Below are 16,104 nucleotides of genomic sequence, written 5' to 3'. Positions count from 1 at the left end.
GTGTGTGTGTGTTTTATTTAACCCTGGTGCATTTTCTGTTTACTATTATTCTCTGTGAACCAAAGCTCGCTGCAAGAAACTTATAAATACAGAGATAGCTTACAGGCTTTAAAACATAAAAAGCAGAGAATGTTTTGGATTTGAAAATCATAAATTATAATTTAATGCCAATAACAATTTACAACAAATGGTTGTTTACAATAAACTAACACAAAACAAACAAGTCAAGATCCTGTGTTCTTAGTAAGCATAAAAACTTCACACACACACACTCACATGGATAGCACTTGCAATAGAAAAAGCTAAATCTAGAGGTCAGCAATCCCCTGCAATAATAGTATATTTATATATTTATATATATTTATATATTTATAGAAAAGGAGCCATGATTCAGATGTAAAACTCTGCTCAAATTCACAGTCATACGCCCCTCAGCCCCCAGTACAGATGTGCCTAACTGGAACACACTAAAGATCAGGGTTTAATCGACTTTACAGAATGATCTCTCTCCCTCCCTCTCTCTCTTTTTGTGAAACCACAACATGGTGTAGTTACGTGTGGTAAAAAGGGAGAGGGGGAAGCCTCAGACAAGAACAAAATTGCAAGCTTTCACATACAAAGCATCTGCTATAGACCAAGGGGAGGGCGGGCGGGGGGAGAGAGAAAGAAAAAAAAAAAAATGACACGCACACACACAAAACAAAATATCAACCCCTTGCAAAACCACATCATCTTGCCTTCCTTCAGATTTGGGTTTTTGGGTGGGTTATTTTTTTTTTTTTTTTTTTAATTTTTTCCCCCCTGCTCGGGATAGCACTCAATTCCCCAGTGGTGTGTCCGGTCCTGTGCCACCCGCCCAGGCAGGTCCCACTCCCGGTGGGAGCTGTGCCTGTGCCAGGGCTGCAGGACAGGAGGACAGGGCCCTGTGCCTACACAGGGAAGATGCATGTACGCCCACGCGGGTATGGATGCCAGGATACATACAGACATGTAGCCCATATGTAAAAGAGAGAGATGACCTGTGGTCATGCTTTCACAGTCTAAGGTAAAAAAAAAAAAAAAAAAAAAAAAAAAAAATCAAATCCACTTGAGAGCATATATACATTAAAAACTGACTCCTCAGTGCTAGAAGCTAAAGCCACTCCATTTGAAGACCTCTCAATGACAACGATAGATGGCAACTACGGAGTATTATAAAAAATCACACATACTTAAAGAAAACTCATTGCAAACAACTGACCTATATTTACAATACTGCTATTACCTTGCTTGAATGATCTTGTGCGCGTATGTCAGACATTTACAAAAGATTTTTCGCCCCATTCTGATCATAAAATAGATACTGATCTCCAGAAGTCTAATACTTTTTCACAACAATACCTTTCCTACGCAGGCACTTAAGTGTGACAAAAATAAGGGCCTTTTTTTTTTTTTTTTAACCAGAAAATCCATTTTTAAATAACAGGAGGATTAGATGAATGGGGGTTGATGGTTTACCATTTCAGCATAGTACTTCCTAAAACCAGAGATAAACCAAGAACTTAAGTCCTCCACCCCCATCCCGGAATTAAACAGGTAAATACACTACAATACATCTGCTACAAACTTACTGTGACAAGTAAACAAATCAATCGCCTATGGACTTAAATGACTGCAAACTATAGAGAAGTAAGGTGGTTTCTGAAAGACATTTATGACAGCCAAACAAGTTTCAGATATCAAATAATATTTTAATTTCTGAATACTTTCAATTTTCCTTGGAATATAACACACAAAGACTCGACCAAACAGTTCAGTTATTATAACTTTTACAGTATACAGAAATGTTGCACTTAAAAAAAAAAAAAACCTTCAGTTTTTTTAAACACAAAACTGTAAACTCTAAGATACTGAATCAATCACGTTATCTATAAGTGCCAACAGTGTTATTTTGTCATGCTGATTTCAATGGTATTTTTTAAAAAGGGAAAATATCAACAATTATTATAATACAAAGGGCTTGCAAATATACAAACAGATAGAGGAGTTTAATAACAATTCATGATGAACTATGTGGAACCCAATTCAAATTACAAAAGTTCACTTTGCTTGTTTGCTTGTTTTTTTTAAAATCAAAACCGTAGTGTGTCTTGGACACAAAATCCTTCTACCTATAATAAGTCCCCACAGTTCATTTTCTGTCCGAAATATCAAAAAAACCTAGATTTGGGGGGAGTTATATGACACGTGTGGTTCATTTGGGTCTATATAATTATAGCTCTCTCAGCTTCAAGCTAGATTTTGGGTCACCACCTTAAGTGCGCTTCCATCATTGTGTTGTTGAGGGGTTTTTTTCTCTTTTCCTTTCTTCCTATGATACTTTCGTGGACTCAGTTTTAATTCTTTCAGAACATATATTTTAAGGATACACAGTTTATTTTTTTTTTTAAAGAAGCCAAGGTTATATCAAAAATTATTATAGAACCACAGAATAAACTGGTTTGAAACCAGAAAAATACAAAAAAGAACAGCTATAGGTACATAGACACATAGGACAATTAATAATTTGGAAAAAAAAGACTTACTTTCTTCCGTTCTGCTAATTTTCTCCAAATTTCCTTTAAATGCACTTTAAGCGAGATTTTTTAAAAAGTTTACCCCAAAAAAAGAAAAAAAAAGAAGAAAAAAGAAAAAAAGAAAAAGCCCACCATCGTTTCTTTTCTTCTTCTTTCTCTTTTTCTTTCCCTCTTTTTTATTTTTTACAAAAAAAATGATAAGTAGCAAGTTTTTTTTTCTGAACGACACGGGAGTTTTTAATGCATTCTGTAAAAGTTCATTTGACAGTCTCTTTTTTTAATTCACAGTCCATTAATTTTTTCCTGTCTTCTCTTAGCAAACTTGTAACATCCTTTTACATCCTTTCTTAGCAGAAGGAAATTTAAGAAACAACCAGAACCCAAATGTCATTTGCTTTCCTTTCACTCTCATCTCTCCCTTCTCAATTTTTAAATTTTTTTTTTTTTAAGATTCTTTTTTTTTTTTTTTTCTCTCTCTCGAATGTTTTATTGAATGGACATGTAAGGCCAGTTAAAACTGCTGCCAGACAGTAACATATCCCTGATTAGGGTTTCTATGGGGGTTTTACCTACCAAACGGACGAAAAACAATTGCTCTATGACAGAAGAGGAGACAGTGCGAAGGGAGGGGAGACGTAGTAATAGCTTCCCGAATCGTGTTGGCTGGTTGGGATACTGGCTCCTAACATACTCTTCCAAAGCACACTGTGACTTCTCCTGTAAACTTTCAACATGGGCTACATCAGAGAGACCACAGGCATCTAGAAGAAAGTGTATTAAAAAAAAAAAAAAAAAAAAAAAAAAAAAAGAAAAAAAAAAAAAGAAAGCAATCATCAGATTAAAAAGGTTCTTGTTGTGTTTGGTGGTTTGTTGTTTTTTTTCTTTAATTTATAATTTGATTTTCTTCTTAATTTCTAGAATTAAGTGTCGATCGTGCGCCATCACCTCGCCCCCCAGAGTTTAAGTGGGTTTTACCAAAAGGGACAATCTCTCTGTGCATGTGTGTGTGTTTGTATTTCTCTCTCTTCTGGAGGGTCTCCTTTAGGATTGAGCACAGCTCCCAGAGTCGAGATTTCTAATGGCACAACAGACCTGAGGGGTTGGCAAGAAGGTGCTGGCCAAGCTTAATTTTGTATATCTATATTTTTGGGGGAAAAGCTAGGGGGGCAGGGAAGGCTTGAATTGAAAGGGGGGAAAGGGAGCCACTATTTCTCCACACCCCCCCTCCTTGGAAAGTAATTGGGGAGAACCTAACCCTGCAATGGGAAGCAGTACTACTCATAGTGATAGAAATCATAATAATAATAAAAAAACTGGCCCAGCCAAAGATAATGGCGCCCCGGATCCAGCAACAGATTCTCCCCCAAAGAAGACAACGCGTTTTTCTTCAGTCTTTGAAACTGATTTAAGTGGCCCTTTAAAACTGATCTTGTCAGTTTAGCCTATTCAGAGGCAGCCATGCAAACTGTGATCTCTCTGTTCATTTGAGCTGTTTCTTTTCCCCCCTCTTTTCTTTTCTCTTTCTTTCTTCCCCCCCCTTCACTCCCCCCCCCCCTTTTTTTTTTTCCCTCTTCTTCTTCTTTTTAAACCTAAAGGCCCTTACAAGAAGAAAACTCCCTGATAGGGTCTGGACATTTTTTTCTCTCTTTTTTTTTTTTTTTCCCTGATACGCTAAAATACAATAAGTTCCCTTTAAATCAGAGACGTCTGTGCTGAAAGAGCACAGGTTGTGACCTGACCTCCCTGTGGCTTTCCTAGGCACAGGGCTAACACATGCATATTCTGCGAGTCATTAGAACCCAGATTTTTTTACCCCCCCTCTTAAAAGAGGCTGCAGCAAACATTATATGCATCTATGAGTGTCTGCTTTACATCAGGGGAGGTTATTGGGGTGCTGCAGAAGCTGCAAGCATCACCCTATATTTTTTTGCATGCGACTATCTTCCCCAGAATCAGATAACAAGAAACGTTTATCTAGTTGGGAGGCAATTTACACGCCAGGCCTCACATTTTGAAAATAGTCATAAATTAAACAGTTACGACAGGATCGGACGATTGTTTTCTCAGAAGGCTAAAAAAAAAAAAAAAAAAAAAAAAAAAGAAAAAAAAAAGTGATTTGGGAGGAAAGGCAGGATTGGAAACAAACTCCTCGGTGTGGGTGTGAGCTGGGCAGGGGCTGGGGAGGGATGTGAGCGTGTGTGGGATCCTCGCTGAGCGAGGGAGAGGAAAATGCATCCTAGAAAAACGATAGAAAAATAAAAGAAGCACCCCACAGACACTCCTTCCCACTCGGGATCCCTGTCTCCCTGTGGCTAGATGCGCCCTGCTCATTGATCACCTAAGGATTTAGCACGAGTAATCTGGGGGGGGGAGGGAAAAAAAAAAGGAGAAGTTTTTTATGTGTAAAGCAATAATATATAAAAGGAAGTTTAGGTCACGACCCAGAACCTGGACAAAGTCCAGAAAATGACTTCGTTCCCCAGACCCCCTTTAACACAACAAGGAACGGATTGTGAGCCCTTCTTTTCCCACATAAACTACATTTTTTTCCTGTTTCCTGATATCAGGCTTTAAAAAACTCCGATGAGTAATTATTTTACAGGTCCTGCTTCCATTCATATGTTTATCGCGTGGCCACTTTCCCAAGCGTCCAAATGAGTTACAGACGAAATATATGTATTTTTAAACTTAATCCCCAAACTTCGAGGGCTCCAGCACACTGTGTTGCCAATGCAGCCTTAAAGTTAGTGATCTGAGATAACGTATTGCACAAATTAGCGAGCAGATTTTTTTTTTTTCCCCTCAGAAGAAAAAAAAAAAAAATTTAGCCTCCAGAGTTAATATCAGGATTATTACTCACCCAGGTTAAACTCTAGTGCAAGCTAATTAGATTTCACAACGCACTCAATTATTGCTTTATAACTCATGCACTATTTCTAGGCAGCAAAAGTTGACACATATTTCCCCCCCCCCTCCCCTCTTTGATTATCTAAGAAACACCTCGAGGTCTTTTCCTCGGGAGAGGCATGGTTGTGCCACCCCGGAATTACACTGCGGAGCGGCAGCTTCAGCCTCCTCTTACTTTTCCATGCTATCCCTGTCTACTTATGGTAATGATCTTTTCGCACCCGCTACTCGCTTTGGACTATGCAGTTCCTGCTGGGTACAAATGCAAACTTTTCCCCTTAGCTTAAATGGCACAGAACTGCTCACTGCCACATTCTGTTTAAATCAGAGACAGCTCTTTGGAAAGTTGATTTATTTTATTTTATGGAATGGCAGGGAACATATTTTAAACTCAGCTTTGTGCATTTAACTTTTTTTTTTTTTTTTAATTCAATTTTTAATCCTGCAGGGCTTTTTTCCCTTCCTGGCTGCCCATAAAATGATCCTCTTTTTAAAGTGGTTTCACTGATAGGACGACTTGTATTTAACAACATCAAACAGATTTTGCTGCTGTTCGGATGCGTGTCATTAAATGCAACAACCCAGAGCTATACTGTTAAATAAAATATTATTTTCAATGGGAAGAGCGCAGTCTCTCGTGGCGAATGGGTGCTTCTTCCCGGGCCCCTTCTTTCCCAGTCCCCAGCATTATTCAGCTAGGGCTGGGGTGCATTTTTGTATTTTGGTTGTCCTTTCATTTGGCTTTTTTTTTTTTTTTTTTTAGTTTTGTGTGTGTGTGTATTTTATTTTTATTTTATTTTTTTCTAATTTGCACTCCCTGGAAGACAGGATGCTCGGATCCGAGGCCCTGAAGGGGAGACCACAGGGCACTGCTTCCTAAAAGGAAAGAGACCGCGCTGGTTTCTCGGGGGGAGCAGGGAAGCAGTGATGGGGTGCAGGCAATAACACTTTGCAAGAGCAAACAGTTCTCAAGGGGGGCCCGGGGAAGGAAAAAAAAAAAAAAGGAGCAAAGAAATGCCGCCTACCTGAGGTGAAGAGGACTATGGCCTTTAAACAGCTATATTCTGCAGAGTCGACATGCAATGCTTTCAGTTTTTCTACTTGCTCTTGGAAGATTCGTATGTGGTCCATAAAGGCGACCACTCGGTCAGCAGACATTGGCGAAGCGTGGAGGCCAGCAGCTGCCAGGAGCGGAGCTACGTGGAGGGGCATGGAGCACTGGGCAGCGTTGAGGACAAATAACTCGCTCCAGGTCAGCCTCAGGAGGGCCACCTGGTCTGTGATCTGGAGGTCTGGGAAGAAGGGGATATTCCTGGCCCACTCCACCGCGCTGAAGAGCATCCTAGCTGCCAGTTCACAAATGTTCTCGATGCCCATGATGTTGTTGGGTTGCATGCACTGACTGCCAAAGCGGGAGGTGGGGTAGGGCTCTGCTCTCAGAAGAAGGGAGATATATCCGGATAGGTAGGAATGGCAGTTGAGAGGGTCCCCATTTGTCAAGGCGAACTGACCATGAGTTGGCTGTGTGGGTGGCATTCTGCCCCTCTGGACCGCTGCAGTAAATAGAGAAGAAACTACAGCTATTAATATCTGAATTGCAACCATCGATTCAAATACAGCCTGCTTTGTGTGCTTCTGCGTGCCTGTGTGACCCCGGACCCGGCCAGCTTCAGGGGGAACATGCATTTTCCCAGCCAGAGTTCAGCCCCAGCCCCGGTTAAATGCTCCGCAGTTCTCGGGTCAAGTCAAAGCAACAATAAAAGCTGAGGAACGCTGTAGGCTCGGCCAGGGCTGCTGCGGGAGCCCAGCTTCTCACTTCCCAAAACACACCACAATCCAGTTATTTCCCCCCTCCCCTCCACCGCCACCCCCTCCTTCAAGAGATGCAGGATACGTCTTTGTGTGCCCGGGTGTTTTTTCTTCATTACACCTAAAACAGCTCATTGATTTGAGGTTGGGGGAGCGGGATGGGGAGGGAGGAGGGGAGAGGGAAGAAACACTTCAGTTCGAAATCCCCGGCTCTGGTCCCACACGCGTTTCTCGCCCACTGAATACATTGTTGCTGCTGTTATTATGTATCCCCCCCGCTCATAAAAAATACCAAAGGAGGCGAAATCACCCCACAACATCCCCGGCAAGTCCCCTGGTGAGGCTGAGGGCATTATCCAAAGGCACCTTCCCCCGCTGCCCATGGAAAGTGGGCCTTTCATTTTGTTAATAAATTTACACGGTGACAGCGAGAGAAAAAAGAGAGAGAAAAAGGGCTCAGAGGCAGAGAGACAACAAGAAGGGAGAACGCCTAAAAATGTGCTTGATTTATATTTGTTATCGCCCGTATTCCAAGGTTAGTTACTCTTGCAGAAACACAAAGAGAGGAGCCCAGCGAGTCCCAAGCCCCCTCACCCTTAACCTACATAGCAGCGTCCAGACACAGAGCACGCACTGGAAAACTGCAGGCTCACATTTCCCGTCTAATTTTATATCACAAAGACTCCACTTGCAGAGACCCGAGCACCCCACACTTACTTCTGGACTGCTCCTTCCCCCCCACCCCATCCCTTCTACCCCCTCCTGCCTCTCCCGGAGGAACAAGAAAATAAGAGGAAGAAGAGAAAAGTGAGGTAATAACAACCAGGAAAGGCAGGCACACGGCAGTATGTATATACACACACACACACGCGGAGATGTGTGTGTATATATATATTTTTAAAGGAGGAAAAATCCGGCTGGGAATCCACAGTGGAGTGCTGTAGAGCCTCGGTAGGGTGAGTCCCATTGTAATAGTAATTTGAACCGCCTGTGTAAAATTGCAATCTAAGGCAGGGTGCTGGAGGATATATATATATGTGTGTGTGTGTGTGTGCATCTCGGGAGGCTCCGTGTGTGTGTACGTACACACATGGACAGACACATATACACAGAGCTGCTCGGGGGACAGGGGCTAAGGCTGAGCATGCAGGAGGAAGCACGAAGGAAAAGTAACCACACGTCAGAATCATCATCTCGCTCCTAAGCAGCGTGAAACTAAAAATCCACTTTCAATAAACCTCCATCAGCAAAATCAAAACAAACACAAATCAATTACGAGTGCAGGAGAAAGCATGCGAGAGCCCCTGACTCCCTGCCCACCCTCCCCAACACCGCTTTCTTTCATTACGAGAAAGTTTCTGGCTGGTTTATTCGAGGGGGGTGGGTAAGGGGGAGGAAAGGTTCTGGTTGGGTTTGGGGTTTGGGTAGGGAGTTTAAAAATAATAATAATAATTATATATACTATTTTTAAAAAATTAAAAAAAAAAGAAAAACCAAACAAACCCCAAAACGCAGCGAGTGAAAAAAAATTTGCAAAACAAATGAAATCCCAATACCTTCCCGTCTCATGCCAACTTTGAGGCATTTTTTGAGGCGGCAGTACTGACACTGATTGCGGTGGTGCTGGTCAATGGGACAGTTCCTGTTGGCACGACAAGTGTAGCTGAGATTCCTCCTTACACTCCGCTTGAAGAAACTCTTGCAACCCTCGCAGGTAAACTGGCCATAATGTTTGCCACTAGACTTGTCCCCACAAACCACACATTCAATGTGCTGCTGCTGCTGCTGCTTGTCTCCTTGGTTCTGCTGGCTCGGCGGGTTGGTCTGGGCTGGCGTACTGGGAGGGCCCCCGGGCCCCGGGGTCTGTGGGGTGTGCGGGGTCCCGGCCGGGGGTCCCTGCACCGGCGGGGCTTGCGAAGGCTGCGTTCCCTGAGCTCCGGGCACATCGTCCTGGGGGTCTCGCCACGCACCGACTACCATTGCCATATCTATTGGACACCGTTGCCAAACTTCCTGTTCCCCCTTTATTTTCAAAGTTTGTTTGCTTTGCTTTTCAGATCAGCTTTGCAGCAGTCTTTTTATTTTTTGTCCTCCCCTCTCTCTCTCTCTCTTTCCCCCTCTCTCTTTTGTTGTTTTGCCTCTTTTTTTTTTTTTTTTTTTTCAGGAGGGTCGGGGTGGGGGGGATCTCCCGGTACCGGCGAAGGTGCAGAAGCACGGGGCGATGGAGGTGTGTGTGCGGGGGGGCGAGGTGCGAGTCGATTGTCTGGGCTCCAGGAGAGCAAAGTAAAGGGGTGGTGGGGGTGGGGGAGAGAGGGGGAGAGAGAGAGAGAGAGAGAGGAGAAAAAAAAAAAATCTCTTCAAAGATCTCCCTCTCTCTCTCTTAGAGCTGATCTGCAGCAGAGTAGTTGAAGGAGGAGAGGCGGGTGTCTGGGGGCCAGGTCCAGGGAAGCTCGCAGTCAGCCATTCAGGAAAGCCATCAAAATAAGAATGAATAAAAGGTTAAAGATTACACACACAGCGGAAAAAAACACGCACAGCGGAGGAGACTCTTCTCGGCGCGGAGAGCGGTCGGTCTCGCCGTAGTTTTTGGAAGTCCAGCTTGCAGCAGCAACATCAACTGCGATCGCTTTGTTTTTGTGGGCTTTTTTTTTTCCTCCTCCTCCTCTTTCCTCCTCTCTCTCTCTCTCTGCTCTGTCTCTCCTCCCTCCTTCGCTCGCTTTAATTCTTCCTCTCCGCCGCTCCGCCCGGCCGCTGCGCTCTTGCTCTCTCTCGCTCCCTCTTTTGGGCTCGGGGGTGTGTGGGGGGGGCTCTGTTGGTCTTTCTTTTTTTTTTTTTTTTTCCTCCTCCTCCTCCTCCCCGCTTTTTTTTTTTAATATAAAAAAATTCTTATTCTCGCAAGAATAGTAATAATTATTATTATGAATTATTATTATTATTATTATTATGATTGTTTATTTGTTCCTCCTCCTCGCCGCCGCTGCCCCTGCCACCGCCGCCGCCGCCGCCGCTCTGCCCCGCTCCGCCGGTTCGCCGCTCCCGCCGCGCCGCGTCCCCGCCGCCGCTGCCGCTCCCGCCGCCGCTCGGGTGCTGCTGCTGCCGCCGCCGCCGCCGCTCCCGCCGCCGCCGCTCCCGCCGCCGCTGCCGCCGCCGCGCTGCCTTATGCTGCTTCTGCCGCCTCGCAAGTGGGCTCTCGCCTCCGCGCCGCCGGTGCTCACGGCGCGGGCAGGGAGGGGCCGCGGGGCGGGGGAGGGAAGAGTCAACTCGCCAGCGCAGCAGCGCCCAGCCAGCCAGGATGATAAAAGAGGGAGCGGAGGAGGGAGGAGGAGGAGGTGGAGGAGGAGGGAGGAGGAGGAGGAGGAGGAGGAGGGAGAGAGAGAGAGGGAAGGATCATAACCCAGCGGCAGCATCGCTCTCCTCAGCCGGGGAGGAAAGGGAGGGGGAGAGGCGAAAAAAACCACCAAGGGAGACGCGCCAGCGCTTCCCCCACCCACCCCCCAAAAAGAAAAAAAAAATTAAAAAAAAAAAAAAGAGAGAAGCGAGGGCTCCCCGCTCCTCCCCTCGCTGTCGGCGGGAAGGGGCGGGGCGGGGCAGGCAGGGCGGGCGGGCGGTGCGGGCGGCGTGTGGGCCGGGTGAGCGGCGGGCGCGCTCCCCGCCGGCCGCTCGCCCCGCTGGCGGGAGAGTGAACTTTGACACGGCTGCTGCAACTCGGCGCGCGTCGCCATGGCGACCGCGCGCCTTATAAGGCAACCGGGCCGGCGCCTGACTGGCCCCGCGCGCGCGCCCCGCCCGCCGCCCCTCATTGGCCGCCGCCGCCGCCGCTCCGAGCCCGCCATGGCCGCCGGAGCGCCGGCCCCGCCGCCGGGTCCTAAAGCCCGCCCGCAGCGCGCCCCGCAGCGTGCCCCGCACCGCCCCGCCGGGGCGCGGGGGTGACCGCCGGCCCGCCGCGCCCGCCTCACCCGCCTCGCCTCACCTCACCTGGGGCTGCCCTCCCCGCGGGTCGGAGTGGGGCGGCGGGGTGGGAAGCGGAAAGCGGGCGCTAAGGCGAGGTGAAACTCCACGGAATAAAGTGAAGCCGAGGGGCGGCCGCCGGTCCCTTGGAAAGGGGTCGGGGAGCGCAGTTCGGGTTCGCGGCCCGCGGCGCGGGGGAGCTCGGGCCCCGCGGCCGCGCTGCGGGCACGGAGGGTGGGGAGGTGGCACCTGCGCTCGCCGAGCGGAGCCCCGGCCGCCCGCGGAGCCGAGCCGAGATGAGCCCAGCCGAGTTAAACCGAGCCCGGCCGGCTGTGCTCGGGGCGCTCCGGGACCGGCCGCTCGCACAGCCCCGAGCCCGGCGGGGCGCGGGGGCTCCGCCGCTCCGCCCGCCCTCTCCTCAACCCCGCGGCTCCGCTCAAGGCACCATCGCGGCCGCTCCGCTGCGCGGCATCCCCGTGTTCCCCGCTCGGCATCGCTGCGGCGGGGCTCGCCCCGACCCCTTTAACTTCATTTTGTGGGTCTGGGGGGTTTTATGACCACACGTACCCTGACACTGTAACACAAGCTCCGTGCTGCACCGCGAGCAGGTAACCGATCTAAGCGCGGGGACGGGGGTTTATTTCCCGCTGAGTGGGACTACCGGGACTCCGAATCAGTCTGCCGGTGCAAATGGCCAAAAGACACTCCAGCAAGAGAAGGGACGGAGAGATAAAATAGGAAACATGTTAAAATAGACAGATAAACACCCGAGCGGACCGTTCCTCCTCTGCGAACACACGCCTGTACGTGCGCTCACATGTGAGCCGGTCACCAAGCACGGCCGCGGGGACCCAGACCTGGGCACAACTCTGCGAGGGATTAATTGCCCCTCACCTCTTCACACACACTTTTTCATGTTGCCACATGCCCACCCTCTCCTGACGCAGAAATAATAGATCTGGCTAAAGCCGCAGGTGTGGAGGTGATTGGAAAGTTGTAAAAAGCACCTCGACTTGACAGTGTCCTGCCTGGAAACCTGGTGTGTTCAGACCCCACGGACGAAGATGTTTTGCGGCTCAGTTTCAAAGACAAGGCTGCAGCGTTCCCACTGAGCCTCACGGAGCAAAAAAATAACCTTTACCCGAAACAGGGACCAGGAGGGACTAGGAAGACAGAAGGGGGAAAGGAATCTTTCCCCTTTAAAATGTGGGGAACTGTCTTATGATTTCCAAATAACCCAGAGCCGAGGAGGTCACCTTTCGGGGAGGGTGGGAGAAAGTGGGGGTTCAAAATACAGAATAGTCACAGATTGTTGCTGATGTTGAGTTTCCTGAGGGGGAAAAAACAAAAAACAACAACCAAACCAAAAACTCAAACCACAACCCAACACCAACCTTTCCTGTCTCGAAACTGACAAAGTAAACAGGATTAATTCACCATATGAAAAAACATTAGCGCCGTCCTAACAAATGCAGAAATCAGAAGAGAAAGCGGTTTTAACAGGACGCACAATATCACTAGTTTGAAGCTATGATCGTAAAAATGAAAAACCATTGATATAAGCTTAAAAGCCGCCTTATATGCTGATTGCTCAAGCATTAATGAAGAATGCCCCAGATTAACTATTTGCTCTTCGAGGGATGCAGCGATATAACTACCTATTAGCACCATTAGATGCTTTGCTATTTATTTGAAAACACCCCTGCGAGTGGGTTGAGACAGAACAGATGAATGTAAAAATGAACTGCAGCTAATTTCGCTAAATAATCCTCTAAACCTGAGCGCCTCGCAAGAAAGGGGGAGATTCTCACTGTCCTCCGAGGCTAATGACAATAGAAATGCTCCGGTTTAAAAGTGAGACCGTGTTGGTTTTCCAAATAAACAAACGCATCCCTCCTGCCATTTTACTGCAGATGTAAATTTATTTTAATGAGAGGGAGTGGAAGGATTTATTTTGCTAAAATAGAGTTGGGGATAGAGCCGGTGTAAATCTTTAGGTTTCAAAAAGAGAGAAGGAAGGAGGGGGAAGCTGCTTCCCTGGCAGAAAGCTGCCTAACAGTCCTCTAATTCTTTCTAGATTAAATCGCAATATGAATACAGCATCGAACAAATACCGAGTTTCGCTCTGAACTCAGTGGAAAGCAGTTACGTCTAACAGAATTCAATGAATTCCTCTTCTCCCTCAATGTAGTATGTGTGTGTTTTTCTCTTCCACCACACTGAAGTTCCATGAATAGGGAAAGTGGCTCCTATTGTGTGCCTCTGAACTTCCAAGTCAATGCAATTTTTAACCACTGGCTTGTGGTACTTTGAAAATCACCAGGGGCTGTCAGAGTTGGGTCCTCTGAAAAATTTACAGTGCTAAATCAGAGCATATGCTGTGAGAGAGGAAAAAAAATTGCTTAAGATTGGAGCAAGTACAGTATCTGGCTGCCCCCTAGTGTAAGTCTCTTATCTGCCTAAAATTCAACTTTAAAAGAAAAGGATCTCTTAAAGGGAAACGACTTTTGGCTCACGTATGCATACGAGAATGAAACTTCTGTACATTTTAATCTGATTAATTCCTAAGGATTTAAAATTAATTGGCTTGGGCACTCCTAGACCGGACTATAAGATTTCTGCATCAGGGTTTCTGCGAGAACTGTACGGAATAGGTATTTTTAAGGGATAGTGGTAAGGGATTGGGGGGGGGGAGATCCTGTTTTGTGATTTTTTTTTTTTTTTTAACGAGGAACCGTGCCTCGCTTGCTGTTGTCAGAGCCAAACACTTTTGCTGCTTAAAGTCAGATCTACGTCTTTTGCAATAATACTTCAAAAAAAAAAAAAAAAAAAGGATAAATAATTGCCTTAAAGCCTCAGCCGATCTACCAACCACACCTTCGGATGGTGAGTATATTCCAGCTTCTTTCCATTGTACTTGCTTAGCCAGGGAAGGGATCGGAGGGGGAGAGGGGATCTCGGCGCTATACCTTCACCACCGACCTTTTTTTTTTTTTTTTTTTTTTTTTTTTTACCCCCAAATAAACGCTGCCAGCTGCACACGGCGACACGATCCCGGGGCAGTTTAATACCTATCACTTAAGTTAAGAGCCTTGTCCTGCCCTCCCACCCTCCGGAGCAGGTCGGTCCGCGCTCCCCCCGAGCAGCCCCGGCGCCGGGCAGGGGCGGCAGCGCCCGGGCGCTGCTCCTGGGGAAATGACTTGGAGGCGCTTTGCCTCGGACCTGGAAGCCGAGTCCGGTCGTTGGGTTTGTTCGCTTGTTTGTTTGTTTGCTGCTTTGCTTTATTTAGCTAAAGGACGTGCTAACTGATGGTGCTGCAATTACACATACTTGGGTCTGCCCCCCTCCCCTCTTCCCCTCCTTAGAGCAACCCACGTAACCTTAGAAACGATCGTTTAAGACGCACGTTAGCTAACATTTGCTTTTTTGGATTTTTTGTTTTCCTTAAAAGAGAAACACAAGAATCACAACACATTGCCCGAAAAAAGTGTCAAAGAAGAAGAAAAAAAACTATAAGTAAACATACCAAAACCATATTTGCCTTGTTCAAGGTCCCAAATCGCTTGCATCTTCCTTTTTCTACCTCTCCTTTAGTTTGGCAGGTGAAAGAAACAAACAAACAAAAAAAAAATCAGACCGCTGTTTGCCCCCCAGAAAGATGTGCGTTGGGTAATTAAAGAGAAGTCTCCTTCTTGGTGTTTATCTAAGCGATTGTGCAAACTGATTAAAAAAAAAAAAAAAAGAGAGAGAGAGAAAAAAAAAAAAAAGTAAAGTTACAGCCTTCAGGGGGGAAAAAAAGGAGGCAAGGTGAAGGGAATAGATTTCCCACAACCTAAAGGGAAGTGCTTTCGATGTATTATTAGCGATCAGCCTTGGGAGAGAGAGGAAAAAAAAAAAAAACCCTGAACACACTCTAACTTTACACAGACAAGATTTCAGGGGGGGCTTTGTACACAGCTGCTTAGGAATGTGCGCCTTGCCTTTAAGAAAAAATCCCCAAGCCCAAGGTAGGAGATGTCTTTGAGTGATCCTTGTCTCATTTCATTCCTTAGAAGGAAGAGCGTCTCGCTACACCTTGTTTGGAGCTGGAAAGGCGAGACTTAGGGGAAAAAAAAAAAAAAGGAAAAATATTCACAACCCACCCTTCCAATTGGGGAGAAAAAAATAAGAGAGGGAAATCTCCGAAGTTAATGACTGTGGGGGTAGGATGGATGCGACCGATTTCAGCCCCCTCCCCCTTTCCCACCTCCCCTCCCAGGCAGGAAAAAAAAAAGAAAGGAAAAGGGAAAAAAAAAAAGCCAACCGCAAACAACTACAGGCTGAACTATCAACACATGCACCGAAGGGGAAAAAATATATAGTGTCCTGTGTAGGGTCGGCAGGGAACGCAAGCACACGCTAAAGCAAGTTGGGAAAGAATCCGAGCTAATCAGCAATCTCTTTCTCTCTCTCTCCTTCTCTCCCTCTCCCCCTCTCTCTCTCTCTCACTGCCCCTGAGATCCCAGCTCGAAAGAGGTACTCCACATTTTTTCATTACCAAAAATCCGTTGCAATAATCATTTGTTGCTAATTGAAACCCTTGGAGACATTTTTCCCCACCCCCTTCACAAACATGGCAACTTTTAGACATGGGAAGCACGTTTAGTTTTATTTTATTAAAAAAAAAAATACGGTTAGGAAAAGGCTGAATCTTTCACCCACGAGAAATATCAGCGCGTCAGCCTCTTTCCCCGGGGTGGGGGGGAGGAGTGGGGGGAACGGGACCCCAGTACAGTGAGGGCTTGGGAAAATTTGGAATACATTATACCGCCTTTGGCAGGAGAATACTCTCCAACTAATGGATTCCTGCTCCTTTTTGTGTGTGTGTGTGTATCAGTGTGGGGGG

General features: G+C 46.6%; 1 protein-coding gene and 1 long non-coding RNA gene across 3 annotated transcripts in view; one reads left to right on the top strand and one right to left on the bottom strand.

The window, feature by feature from the left end:
• Positions 1–132: 132 nt before the first annotated feature.
• On the bottom strand, positions 133–14,900 carry NR2F2 (nuclear receptor subfamily 2 group F member 2). 2 transcript variants are annotated; one of them, XM_050310012.1, is made up of 3 exons: positions 14,746–14,900; positions 6,488–7,015; positions 133–3,316 (listed from the first exon to the last, which is right to left on the bottom strand). In XM_050310012.1, the coding sequence occupies exons 1-3, from the start codon at positions 14,786–14,788 to the stop codon at positions 3,042–3,044; spliced, it is 846 nt and encodes a 281-aa protein (XP_050165969.1). In that variant the 5' UTR covers positions 14,789–14,900; the 3' UTR covers positions 133–3,041. The 2 variants fall into 2 exon arrangements, with proteins under 2 accessions (XP_050165969.1, XP_050165966.1); XM_050310009.1 differs by lacking the exon at positions 14,746–14,900 and adding an exon at positions 8,828–10,207.
• LOC126637077 (uncharacterized) overlaps positions 14,056–16,104 on the top strand; it is a 45,008-nt gene continuing 42,959 nt past the window's right edge. The window contains exon 1 of the long non-coding RNA XR_007628181.1: positions 14,056–14,105. This is a non-coding gene — a long non-coding RNA (uncharacterized LOC126637077). The remainder of the gene's footprint in view (positions 14,106–16,104) is intronic.

Source organism: Myiozetetes cayanensis, unplaced genomic scaffold, assembly GCF_022539395.1.
Source record: "Myiozetetes cayanensis isolate MyiCay16 unplaced genomic scaffold, myiCay2020 scf14, whole genome shotgun sequence".
In the NCBI taxonomy this organism is placed as follows: domain Eukaryota; kingdom Metazoa; phylum Chordata; class Aves; order Passeriformes; family Tyrannidae; genus Myiozetetes; species Myiozetetes cayanensis.
The sequence above is the reverse complement of the archived record's forward strand: the minus strand, read 5'-3'. Positions and strand labels throughout refer to the sequence as shown.

Coding starts and splice junctions, on each gene's coding strand:
- NR2F2 (XM_050310009.1), bottom strand. CDS start 9,257: ATGGCAATGGTAGTCGGTGCGTGGCGAGACCCCCAGGACGATGTGCCC. Junction 7,016..8,827: donor AGTTGGCATGAGACGGGAAG/GTATTGGGATTT, acceptor TATTTACTGCAG/CGGTCCAGAGGGGCAGAATG. Junction 3,317..6,487: donor CATAGTCCTCTTCACCTCAG/GTAGGCGGCATT, acceptor ACTTTCTTCTAG/ATGCCTGTGGTCTCTCTGAT.